Below are 18,447 nucleotides of genomic sequence, written 5' to 3'. Positions count from 1 at the left end.
CCCCATACCAGCCTCGTCAACTTTTGCCTCTCGAATACTAATCCTTGTGCTCAATCCATAGCAGACATGTTTAAGAAACACAAAACTTCTTGTTGAAAGTAACCACAAAAGGAACACTTCATCAAGTACCCTAGCAACCTATATTGAGCTCAGCAGTTGCTTCGCATCAACCACCTAGGTTCTGAATGTCCGTCTCATTTCCAGATCTAAGATTGAGTGATCTTGATGGGAAACGCATTTTCACATTGAAATCACAAAGTTCAATGAAACTGGCAGGGAGGATTTTACCGCTTTGAACAAATCCCAGTGTTCTTCCACTGCTTCGCCTTCTTGGTGGGATCAATATAAGTCGAGCAGTTGCGTGTGGGATTGAAGGAGAGAGGCCCTTTCGGGTTTTACAAGTGAGCTTGCTGTTCACGATCTTTCAATGCAAGAATGGCAAGGGACCGAAGGAAATGCATCACAGATACATAGCAACAGAAAATATAATGCGATATTCTCAATTTTGCGTTCAATCCCCAATGTCTACTGGTTCGATAATAACTGTCCAGTCCACAATGTCTACCCAGTTCAAAATGCTTGTCCTATTCCCAATGCTCCGAGTAATGAAATCTCAAATCCGTAACCCTGCCTTTCCATTCATGATAACGGCACTAGGCCCACAATCCGCTACTCATTCCATCTTTCGTCTCTCGATAATGATCAATACATTCTGCGAGAATGAGTGACTCGTTCGGGTTGCCGTTTGCGATTAAGAATATTTGTTTGATAGAAAAGACCAAAGTCTCCAAAAGACACATCGACTGCAGCTGAGTAACTGTTGAGTTTGTCATCTCATTCACAGTGTTGATTAAGCTTTCGCGGTCGTCGTGCCTGTTGCCATTTTGACCAAAGCAAGGATCGGCCTCAAGACCACACAGGATTGTGTTTTGACCACGAAGGGTCAGGCGCGGGGTTAAACTGAAACTCTTGCGCCTTCGCAATTTGCTGGGTGATTTCCGCATGTACATATATGTAATGCTTCGTGGCAGTATGCTCGGCGCCCATTTCACGAACGCTCAATTCCACCGCGCTTTCAAGTAATGCCAAAGCTTCAACAGATCGGCCTTGACCATGGCAAGCTTTTGCAGCCTGCGACATCGCATTGCAAATGCTACGTTCGAACCCTGGTGTAGAGAGTTGTTCAGTCTTGGATAAAATACTCATAGCAAGCATTTCTGCCTCGACATATCGAGCTTGGTTGTTCAGACAAGATGCTAGCTGGCATTCAGCCTTGAGAACAGCAGGGTGTAGTTGACCGAGAAGCTTGCGACTCTTTGGTAATAAGTCCCGATATATATCTTCTGCCTCTGAATCACGTCCTTGGAGTATATAGTTGTAGCCAAGACTCTGTTGAGTAGCTAGAGTGCTGTCATGCTCGTGCCCCAGTATCTTCTCCCGGTCCGTCAGGACTTGGGTGATGATTGCTTCTGACTTATCAAGCTCGCCGGTGGCAGTGCTAGAAAGTTATTAGCATCAGATGTCTCCCGGTACTTAGCATGTCCAGGAGAAACTAAGCAAGAAGATAAACATTGAAAAAGGGGAGGAAGGAAGAGGAAGAAGGAGAGGGTGGGAGAAGAAAACGAGTTATCATTTGAGTATAAGTGGACACATACAGTTCGGCTGTTATGAAGACTCTACCACTCGTATGGCATCCAATCAGATACTCAGTACGGATTTCTTAGAATATCGAGGCGGAGACCAACAGAGCTCGAGAGAGCATTGCACTATTCTCTCGCTCTAAGACAGAAATGAACTTACTAGATGTTGCCCATCCACAGTAATAATCGGGTCCGATCAGATTGAGACGATTTCACTGACTCCAACACAGTCTGCAGAATTTTGATACTCTCCTTATAACTACCACGCAAAAATAAAGCATATGCCAAGTACTCCATTGCACAAAGAAGTATAACGGCATCTGGCTCAAAGATTACCCCACCATTTCTAATTACCTCTCGAAATAGTTGCTCCGCTTCGGCTAAGTTGCTCGCTCGCTCGGATGTTAAAAGACAGCGGCCTATTGACAATTTAATGTTGAGCATAGCTTCATCTGTAGGATGCATAACTTTGACTGCCTTGGCAAGAACAACTCTTTGCAACCGTTCCGCGGCTGTCAGCTGGCCTTGGTCAACGAGGACTTCAGCAAACCTGCTGAATGCATGCAGTGTTTGAGGGTGGTCCTCCCCCGCGTCCTTTGCCATACTTTAGCGATCCTTTGACATAGATCTCCAGCAGTCTTGAATCTGCTTTGTTCGAGATAAACACCTGCTAATCGAGACATCGTGTCCAGAGAAGCGGGGTGATCTTCACCAAGCCTTGCTAGCATGTCGTTCACTCTCTGAGTAAGTTCATCTTCTTCCTTTTGCTTGTATCTTGCTTTCTGTGGAAATTCAACTGTTGGTGGTTCGAACTCCGTATCCTTCTCTGGGACCAGGGTGAAAGATTGCCACGGCTCAATGCGTGCAAAATTGACAGTGGAATTAGAGGCATTCGGTATGTCAGATATCGCAGAGAGACGATGTCGTGATTCGCCAGACATTAGAGGAGTGTCCAGCACCGTGCCAGAAAATGAATTCCTGGCACTTTTCGCAATATCTGATGTCACAACAGGCGATGATGGGACGGTGAAAGGTGCTGGGCTTTGACCTTCGAATTGGGCAGCGGCATCAAGGACACCATCGACATCGAACCCACCCGATGCTGCCGAGTGAGAGGCCTCGAAAGTGGTCGATCGAGTTTGGGAAGGCTTATGCATGCTGGTGAAGAATAATGGCGTGGAAAGTGTAGACTCCATTGGCTTCTGATTCGTGGCAAGCATTGGAGATCCTATTGTGCTGTAGCTGACATCTGAAGGAGTCGATGGCATAGCTGAAGCAGCCAATATTTAGCCTTCAACCACTAGATACACAAGTATGAACTCACGAGAATCTGCTTCATTTCGTTGTCCATTAAGGAGATTTGATTTTGCTGCTGTCCGCTTCTGCCATCGATTTATATCAGAAGTTTTCACAACTTTTCCTTGGCAACGGAAGGTGGTCTTCTTGCCCTCAGCTTTCCTGTGATGTTGCTTCTTGGCTATAACTTTCATTTTGTCACCCCTAACATTCTTCTGGACATCCCAACTGTCAAGCTTTCGTCTGAGTTGTCTCTCACTAGAACCTCATCAAATCCATTCATGACAACAAAGGCGGAGGGTAGACTTTACGTGACGAAGAACCCTTCCTCGTGTAGCATTGATACGATCTTTTTGTTCGTTATTCCGTCCAGTGGGTACATCCCAACAATTCTGTCCCGATGCATTGCCCATTCCGCATCGCTGTATTTGGTTGCTTGTGTCGAATTTGACTGCTCAGGTGGCAGCATCATTGATGAGGCTGACATGTTGATGGTAATGTTTATAGTCGTTGTTGAAGAATACAAGATGCCATGAAGGGGACAATCTTGACGAATTTTCTGGGTTGTTCTCTCATCTTATGAGCCTTGCGGTAGAAACTTAACAAGTTGAGCTGCAGGCCGATTGATGATTGTGGCTTGCTGTGAAACATGTAGAGGGGATTCGGTGAGGAAGCGAGCTGCACATTGCCATCGCGCTAGCAAAAAGACCGCCGGGGTACGGAATCCATGTCAGCGAGCTCTTTCTGGATGACAGACCCGCTCTTTGCCAACGGAAGACGTGGTTCTGTAGCCTTAAGCCCAGAGGAGCATGTGCATTCGCCCAGACTTGTGCAGCTCGATCATATCTCAGACACTGAATGTGGATGATACCTTATTGGTCCTGAAATTCTTGGACATTCTAGCCTCATAGCAAAATGACCGCTAGCAAAATGACCGCCCAAAAATGGCCTTCAGGCCAGTAATGAACACCGTGGATATTCTACGACTTCTTCGTTCTCACATATAAAATTGTTAAATATGAAGCTATGGACGTCCCACGGCCAGTATCAATTCGAGGTCACGCTTCGAATCACCTGCTGGTAGGTACCTTACCTAGGTAGTTCTACTATGACATTCCACGTGATCGTTGCTCCAATACTTATCTAGGTAGGTATTGGGGTTTGGACTTTCTTGATCAGCATCACTTTGAAGAAGCAAATACTAATTATTAAGTCTTAGGGGAAATACACACAAGCTCGCATCCAATATACTGGCAGAATGCCCAAGTCATTTGCCACCGAGGCTAAGAAGCCACAACGAAGTCCAGCAACAACTAAGACTTCTGCACACAAATCAAAGAACGGCAGTCCTTCCAAAGTACAGACAGCAAAAACCGAGGTTGTGCAATTTACGGACCTCAATGGAGCACAAAGGCTCGAAACTGTTGAACTCGAAACCTTGAACAAAATCCACACAAAGCACCTCGATGTCCCTCGCGAATGGCCAACTTGGCCTCCTTCTGGAACATTGCCATACACTCATCATGCTATGAGTGCATATGAAACATCTTGGACGATGGGATTGGGGCCTATGGACCGCTGGGAGCAAGAAACTTCACTTCAGGGGCCATGGAACGACATTGCAGCTGTCCAAGACGAAAACGTGAACGGGATTGTATCAGGCGGAATTCTGATGGCTGATGAGGAAGATGTAACGCGTGCAGGAACGTGGTGGCCAAAAGGAAAAGATGATGTCTAAGGAAGGTTGAGGAAGGTTGGTGTCATGTCGTAGAAAAGGTGAAGCCCTCGCTAGGTCCTTGGTTGATTTGGGTTAGCTCCAACCAAGACACTAGAATGTTTCGACAGATTGCAATCTTCATCTATGTTATACTATTGGGAGATAATCAATTGTTCTCAAGAGTTTAGCATCCCTTTCTTGCATTAGTCCCATTCTACTACCAGCAGAATTGCTCAGCGTTCTCCCCAAAGTGACAGCCGCAGGGGTAGGAAAAGGGCAAGACAAAAATGGCGATTGAGCAAGCTTTGGCTTGGATCTGATGAAGAAGATCTTTTTCGTGCCTAAATCTTTAATTCAGTCGCGCAATTTTCTCGACACAAAGTACACGCCTTGGAAAGTTAGCATTGGGATGGAAAAGAACGTCTAGAGCATCTCACTTCCTCTCCCGTTGTCACTTGCTGAATACCTTATTCACTTGAGAGTATCTACTCCCAATCGTTGAAAATCGTGAGATATATCCAGTCAGCCATAGTTAGTCTCACAATCCGTTTTGAAAGTGCAAGTTTCTTACCAACTCTCTTCAAAGCGTACTTAGCATGCAAAAGGGCAAAATACATCCCCTCCCGATGAGGAAAGAACTCTCCAGTCACGTTCTCACGGGAGATATGGTGACGCAATGAGTCGACAATCGACATGAGTTGGGTGATTTTGAGATTGGAAGTAAGCTCGCAGACGCCTTCCATGAGATCCTTTTAACGCTCGATGAGGTCTCAGTAAGGAACCCTGAGAGTAGAGACGAATCGAGACGATATTCTCTGGTCCAGTCTCCGGCTATGTTCTTGGGACTGTTACAGTATTCCTCGGATCCTTAATCGCTTCCTTCCGAGGACTTTTGGGTCTGTTCTTCTTGAGCTCCTGGAGCTGGTGAAGAAGCTTGATCACGATCCATGGCAAGTCTGTCGAGTGGGGGTTTCGGAATCTGGGGCTTTGCTCTTGTTGCCAAACTCGGTGTCGATATCTTTGGGCCTGATCGTCTCCTCACTATTGCTAGCATCCACTGAACTGGATTCGCTCCGCACTGAATTGTCAACATATGAGATTGATATATCTCTCATCTTCTGCTCTCTCCAAAACCTCAGACTCCTCCGTAATAGCGAAAAAGCCCTTGACATACTTCAGGCTTGGTTGTAGACTCTCAGCAACATGATCGGAGAAAACATAGTCACGAGCGTTTTGCATCAAGGTCAGAAGTTCAGGCAGTGTCAAAGCCCAGCTGTAAACGTCAACAAAGTACGAGACGATCCATTTTGCATCATCCTCAACACTGTTAGTGAGCTCACAAGAGGAGATACCGAAGACCCCTACAACGCTCATAGGCTCTGGTATATTGTACTTCCAAGTCTTGGTTTCCTTCTTGGCTTGGGTGTAGTCGGTTGTCTTCTTGCTTGTAGAAGCTTGTGGCTCCCCGTCTTGGCTCCTGGGGAAACTTGTATCTTAAAGCGCATCTAGATCATCCTGGACAATAAAGTGTCTTTGAATGTCTTTCATAGAGTCTTTCAAATCAGCCACCGTGTTGATTTACTCAAAAGAAGATTGCTGAAAGAGGCAAGATGGAATGCCACATTGGGTAAAGATGTTTGTATCACCAAAGAAGTCTCACAACTCGTCAACTGGATCCATCAGCTTCTAAGTCCCAGCTTTTACCATCCAAAAACTTTCATGCTTCAGCCATACATCAGGACTTCGAAAAGGGCATAAAGATAAGGTTTGAAGATAAGATCATACCTAAGCTCACATAATTAAGCAGTAGTAGATAATATCAAATATAAGGACAGAGGAGTCATTACTTCCACGCTGCGCTTACCTGTCGAGTTCCAGAGTATCCCAGCACCTACCCTAGATATCTATTCAATGCTGGATGTATTCCACAAGTTCCCACAGTACCACAGCTCAGCATATCAACAAACAAGAATTTGACACCGAGAGATAACCTTCCTAAAGGTAACACCTCCAGTTACATCATTCCATGCGTTCCGAGCCTGCACCACAGGAAGTATTTAGAATCAATATAAATTCAAGCTCTCAACAACCGTAAGATCCATTGGTCCGCCTGTCAAGATTCGAAGGTATCCAATCCACTTCGGTTGATATTAAGCGAGGCAGCCCCCCTTTTCCTTCAATAGCTTCTGAAAACCGAAACGTATCGAAAGTACTTTTGCGTTTGCTTTCAAAAGGTTGAAGTGCAATATGCAGCAAATGTTATTTCGAGCTTCCTTTTCGTTCACTAATAAGGCAACTCCTCAAAACCCGAAGCAGTCGGGAAAGTACTTTCGAAGAATCGGTATATTTTTGACTGCGACGTGCAACAAAAGGTCAGCTCAACTCAGCTCAAATCAATAAGTGCTCTGAAAGTCCTCGAAGACTATTTTGCAAGGTGCGATATGCAACAAAACCCATCTAGCGCTTTCTTTTCCCTCATTACATACCATGACATCCACAATAGCTCAAGTCAATGACTAAAATCGTACCGATATAACTGATCTGGGATCAGTTATATCGATTAGTTATATACTTTACCCCTGGGGTGCAATATAGAAAGCGGAAAAGCACTTTGAACGTGCCTTGTGCAACGAAACTTACCGCCTCAGCTCAGCTTACTTTTGGGATAGAAAGTGTACATGCTTCAAAAGTACTTTTGAGGGTGTTTAAGAACTACTTTGAAAAGTGCGATGTGCAACAAAACTTATTTAACCTACTTTGCTTTCAATAAGTGCAAGTGCTTTCAAAGTACAGTCTATGCCGTACCTATATAACTGATCTGAGATCAGTTATATTCCCTGCTCTTGGGGTGTGACCTAGAATAGTGGAAAGTACTTTAGAGAAAAGTGCGATGCGCAACAAGTAGTATTCAGTGCCCCTTTCCTTGACTGAGACAGCTTCCAAAAAATGGAAGCAATCCAAAAGTACTTTCGGATTTAAAAACGTTTTTGGATTGCGACGTGCAACAAAGCTTACCTAGGTAACCTCCTCCCCCCTTTGTATACTATGCAAAGCAAAGCACGTGCTTGAAAAGTACTCGTGCGATATGCAACAAACCGATTGAACAACTCTGAAATTCTCTTTACCTCACTGCATCCCCGACTTCGAATCAATGTTTGTCCCAATACTCCCGACTCCTCAAAGCACAAACCACATTGGTGATCAAATATAGAATCTGTATGTATTCTCCAAGCTAAATACACACACTTTCCACTGCCATCTATCTACTCGTTCCACAGCCTATCCTCCAAAATAAAGCTACCAAGAAAAGAAGATAAATCTATCTAATGAATCCATGCTATCCATACTCCACCCTAAAAAATCCGTGTTCCTAACACCCCATCTGCTCCAGCAACCAATAAACGCAACCAAAATCTCATGCTCGACATATCGTCCACACCAGCTCGGCTTTCGTGCCATACCATCTCATCATACCCTACGATGTGATCCACATCTCATCGTCCCCTTCACATGATCGTGCACCCATTGCTCCTCGCTCTTCGTCTACGGCCGATACCACCCATACCCACACCACCTTCCTCCTCATCAGCATGCAACATCTGCGCCTCTCTCGCTCTTCTACGCCGTCTCCTAATACCAGCACCTCCGGCTCCGGCTTCTTCATTCGCCATCATATACTCAGCCCATTTCCTCTCGAGTCTTCCCGCAGCCGGCAAATCACCCCTCAAGACTCGCTTCGTGTGTTCGAAAACTGTTTGCTGCCATCCATAGAAGCACTTTAACTCGATGATCTCCGTCGGGTACGTAGGTCCGGCTTGCGCACCGCTCGGTTTTTTGATCTCGGAATTGCGAGACAAGACTTCACGGATACCGGTCCAGGTCACGTTCTGAGCATCAAAGACCACGAGCTTGAGACCAACGCGAGGACGGGAGCGAGCACAGGTTGTACGTGAAGAGCGTGCACGAACCATAGATGCTGCTTCTGCGAGGACGAGATCGCTGATTTTAGTGTTGTCCATGTCGACGCTGCGGAGGTTGGTGCATGCTTTGATGACGGGAAGCATGCCTGTATCGCCAAGATTCTCGCAGTAGCTGATTGAAAGGTGCTCGAGACCTAGTGCACAAGGAGCTTTGGCAAGATGTTCGGATAGGAGATTGTTAGTGAGCTCGGTTAGCTCTTCGAGATCGAGATGTGTAAGTCTTGGGGTGGTGGCTAGAACTTCTGAGAGAGCATTGTCCGTGAGTGCTGTGCAACCACTCAACTGAAGGCCTTCAAGCTCTGGGACGAGATGAGCCAGCGTCTTCACACCGATACTGGTGACATGCGTGCAACGGCTTATGTCGAGATGCCGAAGCTTTCGGACTGGGACGATTGGGACACCTGTGAGAATGTCGATTTCTGGCTCCCGACCAGCGAGCATGGTTCGAAGTGCCTCATCATTCAAGTCGATGCAGCCACTGAGAACCAATTTCTCCAGCTTGTTGGTCTCGAAGATATCCTCTGCAAGCTCGATATTTCCGAATCCTCTTACTTCTCCAGCACGTAAATCCTTCAACTTTGGGCAACCATTGATCACCGTTCTAATACCACGGGCATCCATGTGAGTGCACCAAGAAACATTGAACGTCTCCAGAGAAGGACAAGAACTAGCAATAATCTTACAACTGCCATTCGTAACAGCTGTCAGGCCAGTTAGGTTGAGATGAGCCAATCTCTCGTTGGTCTTCAACAGACTGTGTAAGGTTGAGCGTTGGAAGTTCCTGCAACCCTCTAGAGTTGCATTGATGAGATTCCTGCATGCTTTGACTACCACTTCTGCACGCTTGTAATGCTCAACTTGGACGCAGCCCCGCAAATTAAGATCTTTGATGAACGGACCTGCTGAAATAATGATCTTGGCAAGTGATTCTGCTGGGATGTCCTTGTAGAACTCAGATGCGTCGAAACATGTCCAAAGCTGGCCATCAAAGCATGTCTTGTGGAAACTCTTGTTCACAATAGAGACTCGAACCAATTCCTTGGGCTTCAGATGTGCGAAAATAGACAATTTGATCTCATGTGGCATTTCGCCCCAGAAATCAAAATTGACCCGTCGAACTGGACGTGAGAAGTAGTCTTCTACTATCTCAGGAATTGCTGAATGTGCCGGAAATGGTGATATTCCTCGACTCGAAAGAGGTCGCATATCTGCAGGGAGAGCACTTGTTGGGCTAGAACAAGGAGGTGTAAATGTGCCGAATTCCACTCGTCTATTCGGAAATCGATTGTCTGAGCCATCGAAGAAGGGAGTGTCGAGGCCAGGGGTGGTCGGTACAGAGGTCGGTGCAGTGGAGTAGCCAGCACCTGAGGATTGCGAAGAGTACGAGTTGTCAAATTGTCGTGGAGAGCTGGCAGAAGTTAAGCTCACACAAGATAATGTCCCTCTTCCACCGTATGGATTGCTCGAAGCTCTCTTCCGACCCAATTGTGCGAGTGAAGGCGATGACGAGATACGCTGCAGCCCTTGAAGTAGCTTCGTTCGTCTCTTCGGTGGATCGATAGGAATGGCCTCAGAATGCTCAATTGGCATATCTGCAGACCCTTCGGCCTCGAGAATCATGTCTGGCACCGCGCTTGCCATTGTTGGCAGATTCGCTGTCGTTGTTTGTTTGGTGAAATAAAAGTGTGGTGATGCTATTGTCGCACTGGATGTTATATGCGGGGTTTATTCGCCGTACTGAACCTTACTTTCGACGGGCCAGGAATATCCTGTTTAACGAACTCTTACTGCCAAGTATTATGAGATCTTAACGAACGACTCGGGGAGCATTCATGGAGAGGGACCTCGTCGAAACAAGAACGTGGTGAAAGAGTCAGGACATTTGCAGTGGTCGTGAGCTCAGAGCAGCTGTTTTTCTGACTCTCCTCGGTTCGAGGGGTCGCAAGAGAACTTAATACGTTGGACGATCGGCGCTGACTATGGAAAGCGTCAACACTCATGCACTCAGAGAAGAAGTTGTTGGCCACGCTCCGAATGAAGACACGCAGGAATGAATCATTACCTGAAGAGAAGGGAATGTTTTCACTTCGAATGTCTGGTCGTGCGAGGGGAGATCAGCGATTGTCGCCAAATCTTCTTATCGATAGCGGGAGCACATGAACACCCAGTTCGACCATCAGGCGACACCTCCAAAGTTCTTCTCAAAAGATAAAGAGTCAGCTCGACACACGCATGAAGCTGAAGCTGGAAAAAGGTTCACAGGACGGCGATTCGAGGAAGAGAACAAGAAGAAGAGGGTTACAGATGGAACACACTGACCCTTCTGTCTAGATCCTAGTCTCGTTGTTGGTGTTTGCTGGGAACGGGAAAAAGAAGTAACGTCGACTATCGGACTACACGAATTATGCAGGGCAATATGCAAGCCCTCGCAGACCAATCTGCACCCAAGACTTTTAGGGACATCCAGAGGTAGCGGTTGAAGCCCAAACCCACCGCACACCTTGACAGTTCCCTTCACAGACCGAAGACGATATATTTTAGTGTCACAGCGTCGTCCTCATTGGCATAGAAGGAAGCAGACCCCGAGTGTCGGTTCCAGCTTACTCGAGCGCTTTCACGAAACGGGCATTGGAATCTGCTGTACAGCAACCTGGCGTCGGGGAGCGCGTGTGGGGCTCAACTCTCAACTTCTCAGCTTCTCCTCTTTCCTTTTCTTTCGTCCACTACCAACCGTTCCTCGACCTACGGCTAAGAGGTCCGATTCAACGTACAGTAGCAGCAAATAGTCTGCGTTCCCAAGAGACTTTTACTCGCCAACAGTATCCCGCTAGATGTCGAGCCGTCGCGGTGGCGGAGCCGGAAAAACTCGTGCCTCTTCCTCTTGGGCCCGGATTATTGGAAAAAGCAGTAACAACATGCGTCTTCCGGCGCTATTATCGGACGGCTTGATGTTCTGGCCTTCTCGAAGCTATCGAAACCATGTCTGGGCTGATCTTTCGGTACCACATCCTGTGCCCAGAAGTGGGAAGCGTTATCAGCATCTTCGGCCATTTCCCCACGGACGATAAGAGAACCCTACGTGCATGGAGGGACGATGAGTGCAACCTTTGATTCTACTAAGTCCTGAGACATATTTGGCATGTGCCACAAAGTTCTCAAGCATAGAAGAAATAGAGAGGACTTGCACCATAAAACGAGTACAACGTCAAAGAAGTCCACCTCATGTGCTCCGTCCAGACCCCATTCTTGAAGAATAGATTCACTTCAGCTTCCCCACAACTAAATTTAGTCAAACGGCTCGGTCACGGAAAAGCGGGTTTGTTTTGTCCCCTCACAAACAATTGGCAGCAGAGTTCCATCAACAGTGTCTTCCTCAAGCCTTAACGACGGTCTCAGAATGTCTTCACTGCCAACGATCTTCACGATGGTTCCAGGATAGCGAGTGCCCCATCACGAGGCCAATGAATGACTGTGGTCGTGTGCCACTCTCACACGCCATTATTGACCGCTCTGGACTTCTGAAGTCTCTTATTTTTGATGCGAAGAACATACGACCTGACCCCAAACGATACCTTGACTCTATTCTCCGACCTGAGCCTTCACAGCACTTCCTGGCAATTCTTTACGGTTCGAACGTATCTTTATCAATCTGATGATTCCTCCAAGGTGGCACGCCCCAAGCATTTCCTTGCTGCCCTTAATCTGACTTCGACATTTCTCAGAGTTCAGATGAATCTAGAGACAAACTAAGAAACAATGGGATGAAATGGTCGAATGATCTCGAAGTGCAGATGGGACATCTCTTCCTCTGCCATTTTATTGCTATTTGAGCGATTAGAGCTCCGGGTTTAAACCATGCGCGCATCTAGGAACTTTCAAAAATTCAAGGTCAACATGAAAGTCCAACATTGACTCGCTTCCGCCGACACAGAGACCAACTCCGCACAGATCTTACTGCTTGACGACCTTGTATAATAGAGCTGCGGCTCACGATTCGGAATGTCATCACGGCGAATAGAAATGAGGCCTCAGATGTCAGCATCATCGACCTTTACATATCTTCAGGGTAAGCGATATCGAGCTAGGGACAGGTGAGTGCTGTAGTAAGTCTCCGAATTGCCATGTGAAAGACTGGTGAGAAGGTGTCTATCTCTCACCTCAGCTCAGTCATCATCTTGAGCATTATTTCTTGAGTTCTTCATTCAATAGTCTAGGATGAAGTTAGAGAAAGAGCACCGACGACAATGACTCGTAGCCAAGCAAATTCGGAGGGCCCAACTCCGACCATCGCAACAGAGAGGGAATGGTGTAACAACACTTCTTCATCGTGAACGACCCCCATAGCCAAAAGGAACTGCTTGCATACATCTGACATACACTGAGTCAATCGTGGCCATGCCCAGCCATTTTCATTGGTTGCTCCTGTGAGGAAAAACTGCGATGTCCCCGGATTCAGCTCAAAACACACTCACTCATAGACGATCCGATGGTAGGTAGTGAAAAGCAACACATGACCTGTAACGCTGCACTTCTGCTCCCACATTGGGGACTTTGGTGCTTCCTGGGTGATTCATCAGCTGTCGTGCACTGTACAAGCAAAGATTTGCTTCAATTTCTTCAGTGCTGCTGCCAGTCACCCAATTCCCACGGCGAAGTCCTCGGTCGTTGGGACATCGCGCACTTGTACCGGCCTGTCAAGACACATCTCATTCGGTGGCGCAGCTCAGACTCTACTCCAGATTTTGAGTCTGCCGCCTCCCACGTAATCCAGAAGACAATTATCTACCCCTCCGTCTGTACCGATAAACATCGATTTGCACGTGTGACGAAGAGGTCGAATTGTGCCTCTCATCTCTATCCTCCCTATATTGTGCATATTGAGACACGCAGCTCGTTTTCCGCCACTCGATGTTTTGCCTATAACAAGTGGAGCGGAGTCCTTCATCTCCTTGGTCAATTTGTTGCGCCGAGTCAAATCAAACGTTCTACATTTCATCCCACGTCTAGCTTCCACGGTTTTATGATACAGGACATCCGGACTTTTTCCAAACGCGTCCTTCTCTGAGGAACACAAAATCACGGCGACCGCAAATACAGCCACGGTTACGTGCAGCAGTCGAGTGCCACATTCCTCCTCCACGGTAGCCTTGCAGCGGTTGGGCTTCTGTTTTGACATATCCGGCGTCTGTGAAGGCTTGGAAGTTGTCACGTCAAACCAAAGCCCCGAGCGACCCTAGACATCTGGCCTCCAGCCACGAAGTCTTCGTCCACGTCCTCTCGTGTCCAATTATGCTGGAGCCAGATGGACCAAACCATCATGGTGAGTGATTGTTATTTTTTCCTGGCATTTTCCAACATCATTACCGCCGGTTCGGAGTTTCTGGGGAACGACAGCCCAACGCCTTTGTCCCGAGCAAGCGCGAGACTAAAGGCAGCTCATTCCCCAGTACCCCTCTTCATAATATTACATGTTGGATATCTGCCAAAACATACTCTGCAAAATACTAATCTTCTTGCGATCTGCAGGCGTCGATATACTACAGCGAAAGAGTGAGCGAGGAAGCTCTCGGTCTCTCTCACCCGGTCCAGCAGGCGAACTACACATCCAAAAGAACAGGAGTACCGGCAACCTCCTCGCTCTCAATAGTGGGACCGAGAAAGCAAGAATACGCTTTTCGTTCGATGCAGGGCTGGCAGCTGCAGAGTATGATTCGATGTCAAGGTGAGAAGTCCGGTTTTTTGACGGAGGAACATACATGAAATCCAGTCAGAAGGCTCTATGTGTCTCGGATGCCTGTGTATTGAACTATCAAGTCCGGATGACTGACTGAGTCTTTCATTCAGATCTCCCATCATGACGGAGCACGAGCATGGCCTCGGTGCTTCTGGCTTGAGGCGTATTCGGCAACAACCTCCTCTTCGAGCTCCTACCCTACCTGCCCCGGAATCGACATCATCCTCTCGTAACGCATCCATCGTAGCACCTCGTTCAGGCTCGATGTCTTTAACATTATCAAACTCTCGAGTAACCTCTATGATTATCCCTTCCGGACCTTCCTCACCAGTCCTGAATTTTACAGAAGACCTCAGTCGGTTTCCATCCGAATCCTTACACTCCTTCTCCTTTGCACACCAGTCAGAGGAGTTCATACACAACCGGCAGAACGTCTTGAAAAGATCTGTGGAGTTCATGTCACAAAAATTAGGATGGGGCAACACAAATGCTGGAATTGCAAGTGCTCAAGCCCGTGTAAGTGGGGATCAAGAAATGCAAGGAATGCTGGAGCTCCTGGCGAGGGCTAAAGTAGTGGGAGCGAACAATATCCCAGGATTTGTGCAATCGCACTTGGCCGGGCCTTTGACAGGACCAGCGATTTCTGAGGATTCCGGGAACATATTCGAGACTAGTTTCCTCCCACGGTCAGAAAGTCCAGACGAGTTCTTCGAAAGTCCTCGATCCTCGCCTTTGACAACCAAGAGACCTGCTCTACCGACTACAGATGAAGACCCAACGAAGAAAAGTGAAACGGAAAACCTGAAGGAAGTTCCAAATCTACTCCTTCAAATTGACTCTGATAGCGCTTCTTCCCGGACACCCACGAACGAGAGTCGAACAACTGCCAAAACGTCTCCTCCTGTCACAAGGCGTGCAAGTTTGAAGCGTACATTCACAGATACGGCACCTTTGTCTCTACAAAATAGGTTGATGGACGCTTTGGCTCAGCCATATATAGCTGGCGATTTTCTGCATGAACCACTACTCTCCCCAACTGTTCCCCAATCTGCTGGAGCTTCGTTCGGCGTCTCAACTCCTCATCCTTTAGGTCCTGCGGTACACGGCCACTCTAGCAGGTGGTCGCCAGCAGCACAAGCTATATTCACCACGGAAAGCACCGCGCCATATACAATTTTGGCTGCAAATGATCTTGCATGTCTTGTTTTTGGAGTTACTAAGGCGGAAGTGCGAAAAATGGGTATTATGGAAGTTGTCCGAGAAGAAAGGAGAGCATGGTTAGAAGAGAAGTTGGCGGCGCCGGGGCCAACTGGAGCATCAGAATCCGGGCGATCAAGTCCAAGGTCACCTCAAAGTCAACAACCGAGTCCCACACCTTCAACGAGTAATTTTCTACTGGGCAGATCCGGTGGTGTCACTGCAGCCCTTCTCAGTCGACCAAATTCACGACAATCTCAAAAACCTCCGAGAAGAGCACAAACAGACGACGGTGCTGGATCCAGTATGGTTCAACGAACAAAGGTGGTCAAAGGCGGTTTGTATCACCCGAACAATAAATCCCGAGGCGTCTTACTTTGTGGAGATGTTGTACCAATCCAGAAGCGCAACGGTGCTACCGGTTCAGCCAGTCTGTGGGTGAAGGAAAAGAAGGCTGGCCTAATATGGGTTCTCGAGGAAATACACGAAGATGTTGCTGTGCTCAGTCTCGATGAAGACGCAATGGTGACCAAGATCACAGGGTCAACAGGTCCAATCTGGGGAGAAAACATCACGAGGGTGGGCATGGATGTCGGTAAGCTCATTCCTAGAATACCACGGCAGGGTATCGATGGCAAGAGCGGAGAGCTTGATTATGCCGAGATCTCGAAAAGAAGATACTTCACTGCTCGGAACTCAGGGCGTGTCAATATACCTTGTATGATCGATAGGGTACCAGATGGGACCGACCTGAGAGTGTCCAGCTTTCCCCATATAGCTGGAATTATGGTGCTCTCCGCTCAGACGCTCACAATCACAAGTTCTAACTCGGTATTCTCAGCGGCTCTTTTCGGACAAGAGAAACCGGATGGACGGCCGATCACTGACCTGATACCGGACTTTGATCGAATGCTGAGAATCCTTACTGAAGAAGATGGTGTCCACCTTGTTGACGGCATTGTCATCCCCGAGCACAGCTTCCGCCGTGCAAGAGCTTTCCTAGCTTTACGAGATGGCAAAGCAGACGCGGCGTCTTATTTCCTTCGACCAGATGGATTACCAGCCAAGCACAGAGATGGTTTAGAGATCAAAATAGATGCACAACTGAGAGTTGTGAAGTCGGATAGCAATCCTCCCCCAGTCTTCGACGAGAACGTGATTGAAGAGAGAAGTGATGAAGAAAACGATCACGTCAAGCCGCCGAAACCTGAACCCTCAAGCGAACTTGTCTATGCCTTATGGATTACTTATTCACGACACATCCACGCCTCCAGACAAAACCTTGGAGCTGCTTCTCCATTACTCTCTGGAGCGGTTACGCCTTTGCACCAACCATCACCTGGTCAGACCGAAATCGCTAGTCCTATTGAGATGGAGTCATCAGATGAAGAGCCCAAGAAGGAGCGATCCCACGCGTCTTTGCTGACTGCTCAACTTAAGGCTGCTGCTAAGAAAACAGCCGCGAAGCTCACAGGTCGTGAGCCACCTGCAAAAGTGGAAGAGAAGAAGGCAGACCCAGTACCAGATATCGTTGAGCCAGCTCATAAGAAAACTATTGATGATTTTGTCATTCTCGAGGAGATGGGTCAAGGTGCTTATGGTCAGGTCAAACTTGCACGATACAAGAAAAATGGCAATAGGAAAATGGTTCTGAAATATGTCACGAAGCGCCGTATTCTGGTTGATACCTGGACTAGGGACCGACGATTAGGCACAGTTCCATTGGAAATTCACGTTCTCGATTACCTTCGAAGGGACGGGCTGAAGCACCCCAATATTGTCGAAATGGCCGACTTCTTTGAGGATGATGTCAATTACTACATTGAGATGATTCCGCATGGCCTACCAGGAATGGACCTCTTCGACTATATTGAGCTTCGGGTGAATATGGAGGAGGACGAGTGCAGAAGCATCTTCGTTCAAGTCGCAAGAGCTATCCACCATCTTCACACCAAGGCCTTTGTGGTCCATCGTGACATCAAGGACGAGAATGTGATCTTGGACGGCGAGGGGAACATCAAGCTCATTGACTTTGGCAGTGCTGCGTATATCAAGAACGGACCCTTCGATGTTTTTGTTGGAACTATTGGTAAGTTCATTTTTGCATTTCCAAACCTATAATTTGCTGATAGTATTTTCAGATTACGCAGCACCAGAAGTCCTGGCTGGCAAGCCCTATCGCGGCAAAGAGCAAGATGTCTGGGCACTTGGCATCCTCCTCTACACAATCGTCTACAAAGAGAATCCTTTCTACAGCATCGACGAGATCATGGACCGCGACCTCAGAGTTCCGTATGTGATGAGCGACGACAGCATCCATCTCATCCGAGCAATGCTGGACCGTGATCTCGACAAGCGGATCACCATCGAGCAAGTCCTTGAGCATCCTTGGTGTCAGCAGCCCGAGGATGATTGAGGGTTATTGAGGCGCGCGGTGGAGAAGTTCTTCTGTGCTACAATCAGCTCTGGTTCTGGAAACGAAAATGAAGAGGAAGAGGAGAGGGAAAGAGCAGGCTATTTCTTTTAAAACGCGTGTGAAGCGCAGATTTTTTTTTCTTTTCTTGTCGATGCTTTGATTTGGCGAGCGAGTCGTCGTTATCGTTCAGCGAGCAAGCGAGCGAAGATGATATGATATATCCACGAGAACAATAGATTTCATGAGTTTATGATCAGAGTTGAGACGGGTGGGTTGGAGGAAGGATGATACCCGGGATAAATAAATGATGGATGGAAAGGAGAAGGAAGGAAAGAAGCATTTGGGAGGTACCTTTGCTGTGAAATTGCATTGCAGAGGATTGGGATTTGGACGGTGCATTGTCTTGTTAGGCTGTAATGGCTGGCTGGCTGGCTGGTTGGTTGGGTGGGATTGGGTTGGGTTGGGTG

The 18,447-nt window shown here is 47.4% G+C and overlaps 6 protein-coding genes across 6 annotated transcripts; 3 read left to right on the top strand and 3 right to left on the bottom strand.

Annotated features, from left to right (window-relative positions):
- Positions 1–509: 509 nt before the first annotated feature.
- Positions 510–3,575, bottom strand: LY89DRAFT_778685 (uncharacterized protein). The gene is made up of 5 exons (XM_018222228.1): positions 3,248–3,575; positions 2,965–3,194; positions 2,246–2,910; positions 1,801–2,159; positions 510–1,498 (listed from the first exon to the last, which is right to left on the bottom strand). Exons 1-5 carry the CDS (start codon positions 3,421–3,423, stop codon positions 907–909), a joined length of 2,022 nt encoding a protein of 673 aa, XP_018075417.1. The 5' UTR covers positions 3,424–3,575; the 3' UTR covers positions 510–906.
- Positions 3,576–3,740: 165 nt separating this feature from the next.
- LY89DRAFT_681683 (uncharacterized protein) lies at positions 3,741–4,928 on the top strand. Its single transcript, XM_018214349.1, has 2 exons — positions 3,741–4,016; positions 4,150–4,928. The coding sequence occupies exon 2, from the start codon at positions 4,195–4,197 to the stop codon at positions 4,672–4,674; it is 480 nt and encodes a 159-aa protein (XP_018075416.1). The 5' UTR covers positions 3,741–4,016; positions 4,150–4,194; the 3' UTR covers positions 4,675–4,928.
- A 593-nt stretch (positions 4,929–5,521) lies between these two features.
- Positions 5,522–6,027, bottom strand: LY89DRAFT_729861 (uncharacterized protein; the record flags this gene model as incomplete). Its single annotated transcript, XM_018219416.1, has 2 exons — positions 5,522–5,731; positions 5,788–6,027. The coding sequence occupies 2 exons, from the start codon at positions 6,025–6,027 to the stop codon at positions 5,522–5,524; spliced, it is 450 nt and encodes a 149-aa protein (XP_018075415.1).
- A 2,132-nt stretch (positions 6,028–8,159) lies between these two features.
- Positions 8,160–10,274, bottom strand: LY89DRAFT_665520 (putative F-box/LRR-repeat protein 2; the record flags this gene model as incomplete). The annotated part of the gene is made up of 1 exon (XM_018212850.1): positions 8,160–10,274. The coding sequence occupies one exon, from the start codon at positions 10,272–10,274 to the stop codon at positions 8,160–8,162; it is 2,115 nt and encodes a 704-aa protein (XP_018075414.1).
- A 2,457-nt stretch (positions 10,275–12,731) lies between these two features.
- LY89DRAFT_424490 (uncharacterized protein) lies at positions 12,732–13,831 on the top strand. Its single transcript, XM_018207430.1, has one exon. The coding sequence runs from the start codon at positions 13,120–13,122 to the stop codon at positions 13,696–13,698; it is 579 nt and encodes a 192-aa protein (XP_018075413.1). The 5' UTR covers positions 12,732–13,119; the 3' UTR covers positions 13,699–13,831.
- A 656-nt stretch (positions 13,832–14,487) lies between these two features.
- LY89DRAFT_729859 (Pkinase-domain-containing protein) lies at positions 14,488–17,980 on the top strand (the record flags this gene model as incomplete). The annotated part of the gene is made up of 2 exons (XM_018219415.1): positions 14,488–17,653; positions 17,706–17,980. 2 exons carry the CDS (start codon positions 14,488–14,490, stop codon positions 17,978–17,980), a joined length of 3,441 nt encoding a protein of 1,146 aa, XP_018075412.1.
- Positions 17,981–18,447: the final 467 nt, after the last annotated feature.

The sequence above is a fragment of the Mollisia scopiformis genome (genome assembly GCF_001500285.1).
Source record: "Mollisia scopiformis unplaced genomic scaffold LY89scaffold_5, whole genome shotgun sequence".
Classification (NCBI taxonomy): Eukaryota; Fungi; Ascomycota; class Leotiomycetes; order Helotiales; family Mollisiaceae; genus Mollisia; species Mollisia scopiformis.
The sequence above is the reverse complement of the archived record's forward strand: the minus strand, read 5'-3'. Positions and strand labels throughout refer to the sequence as shown.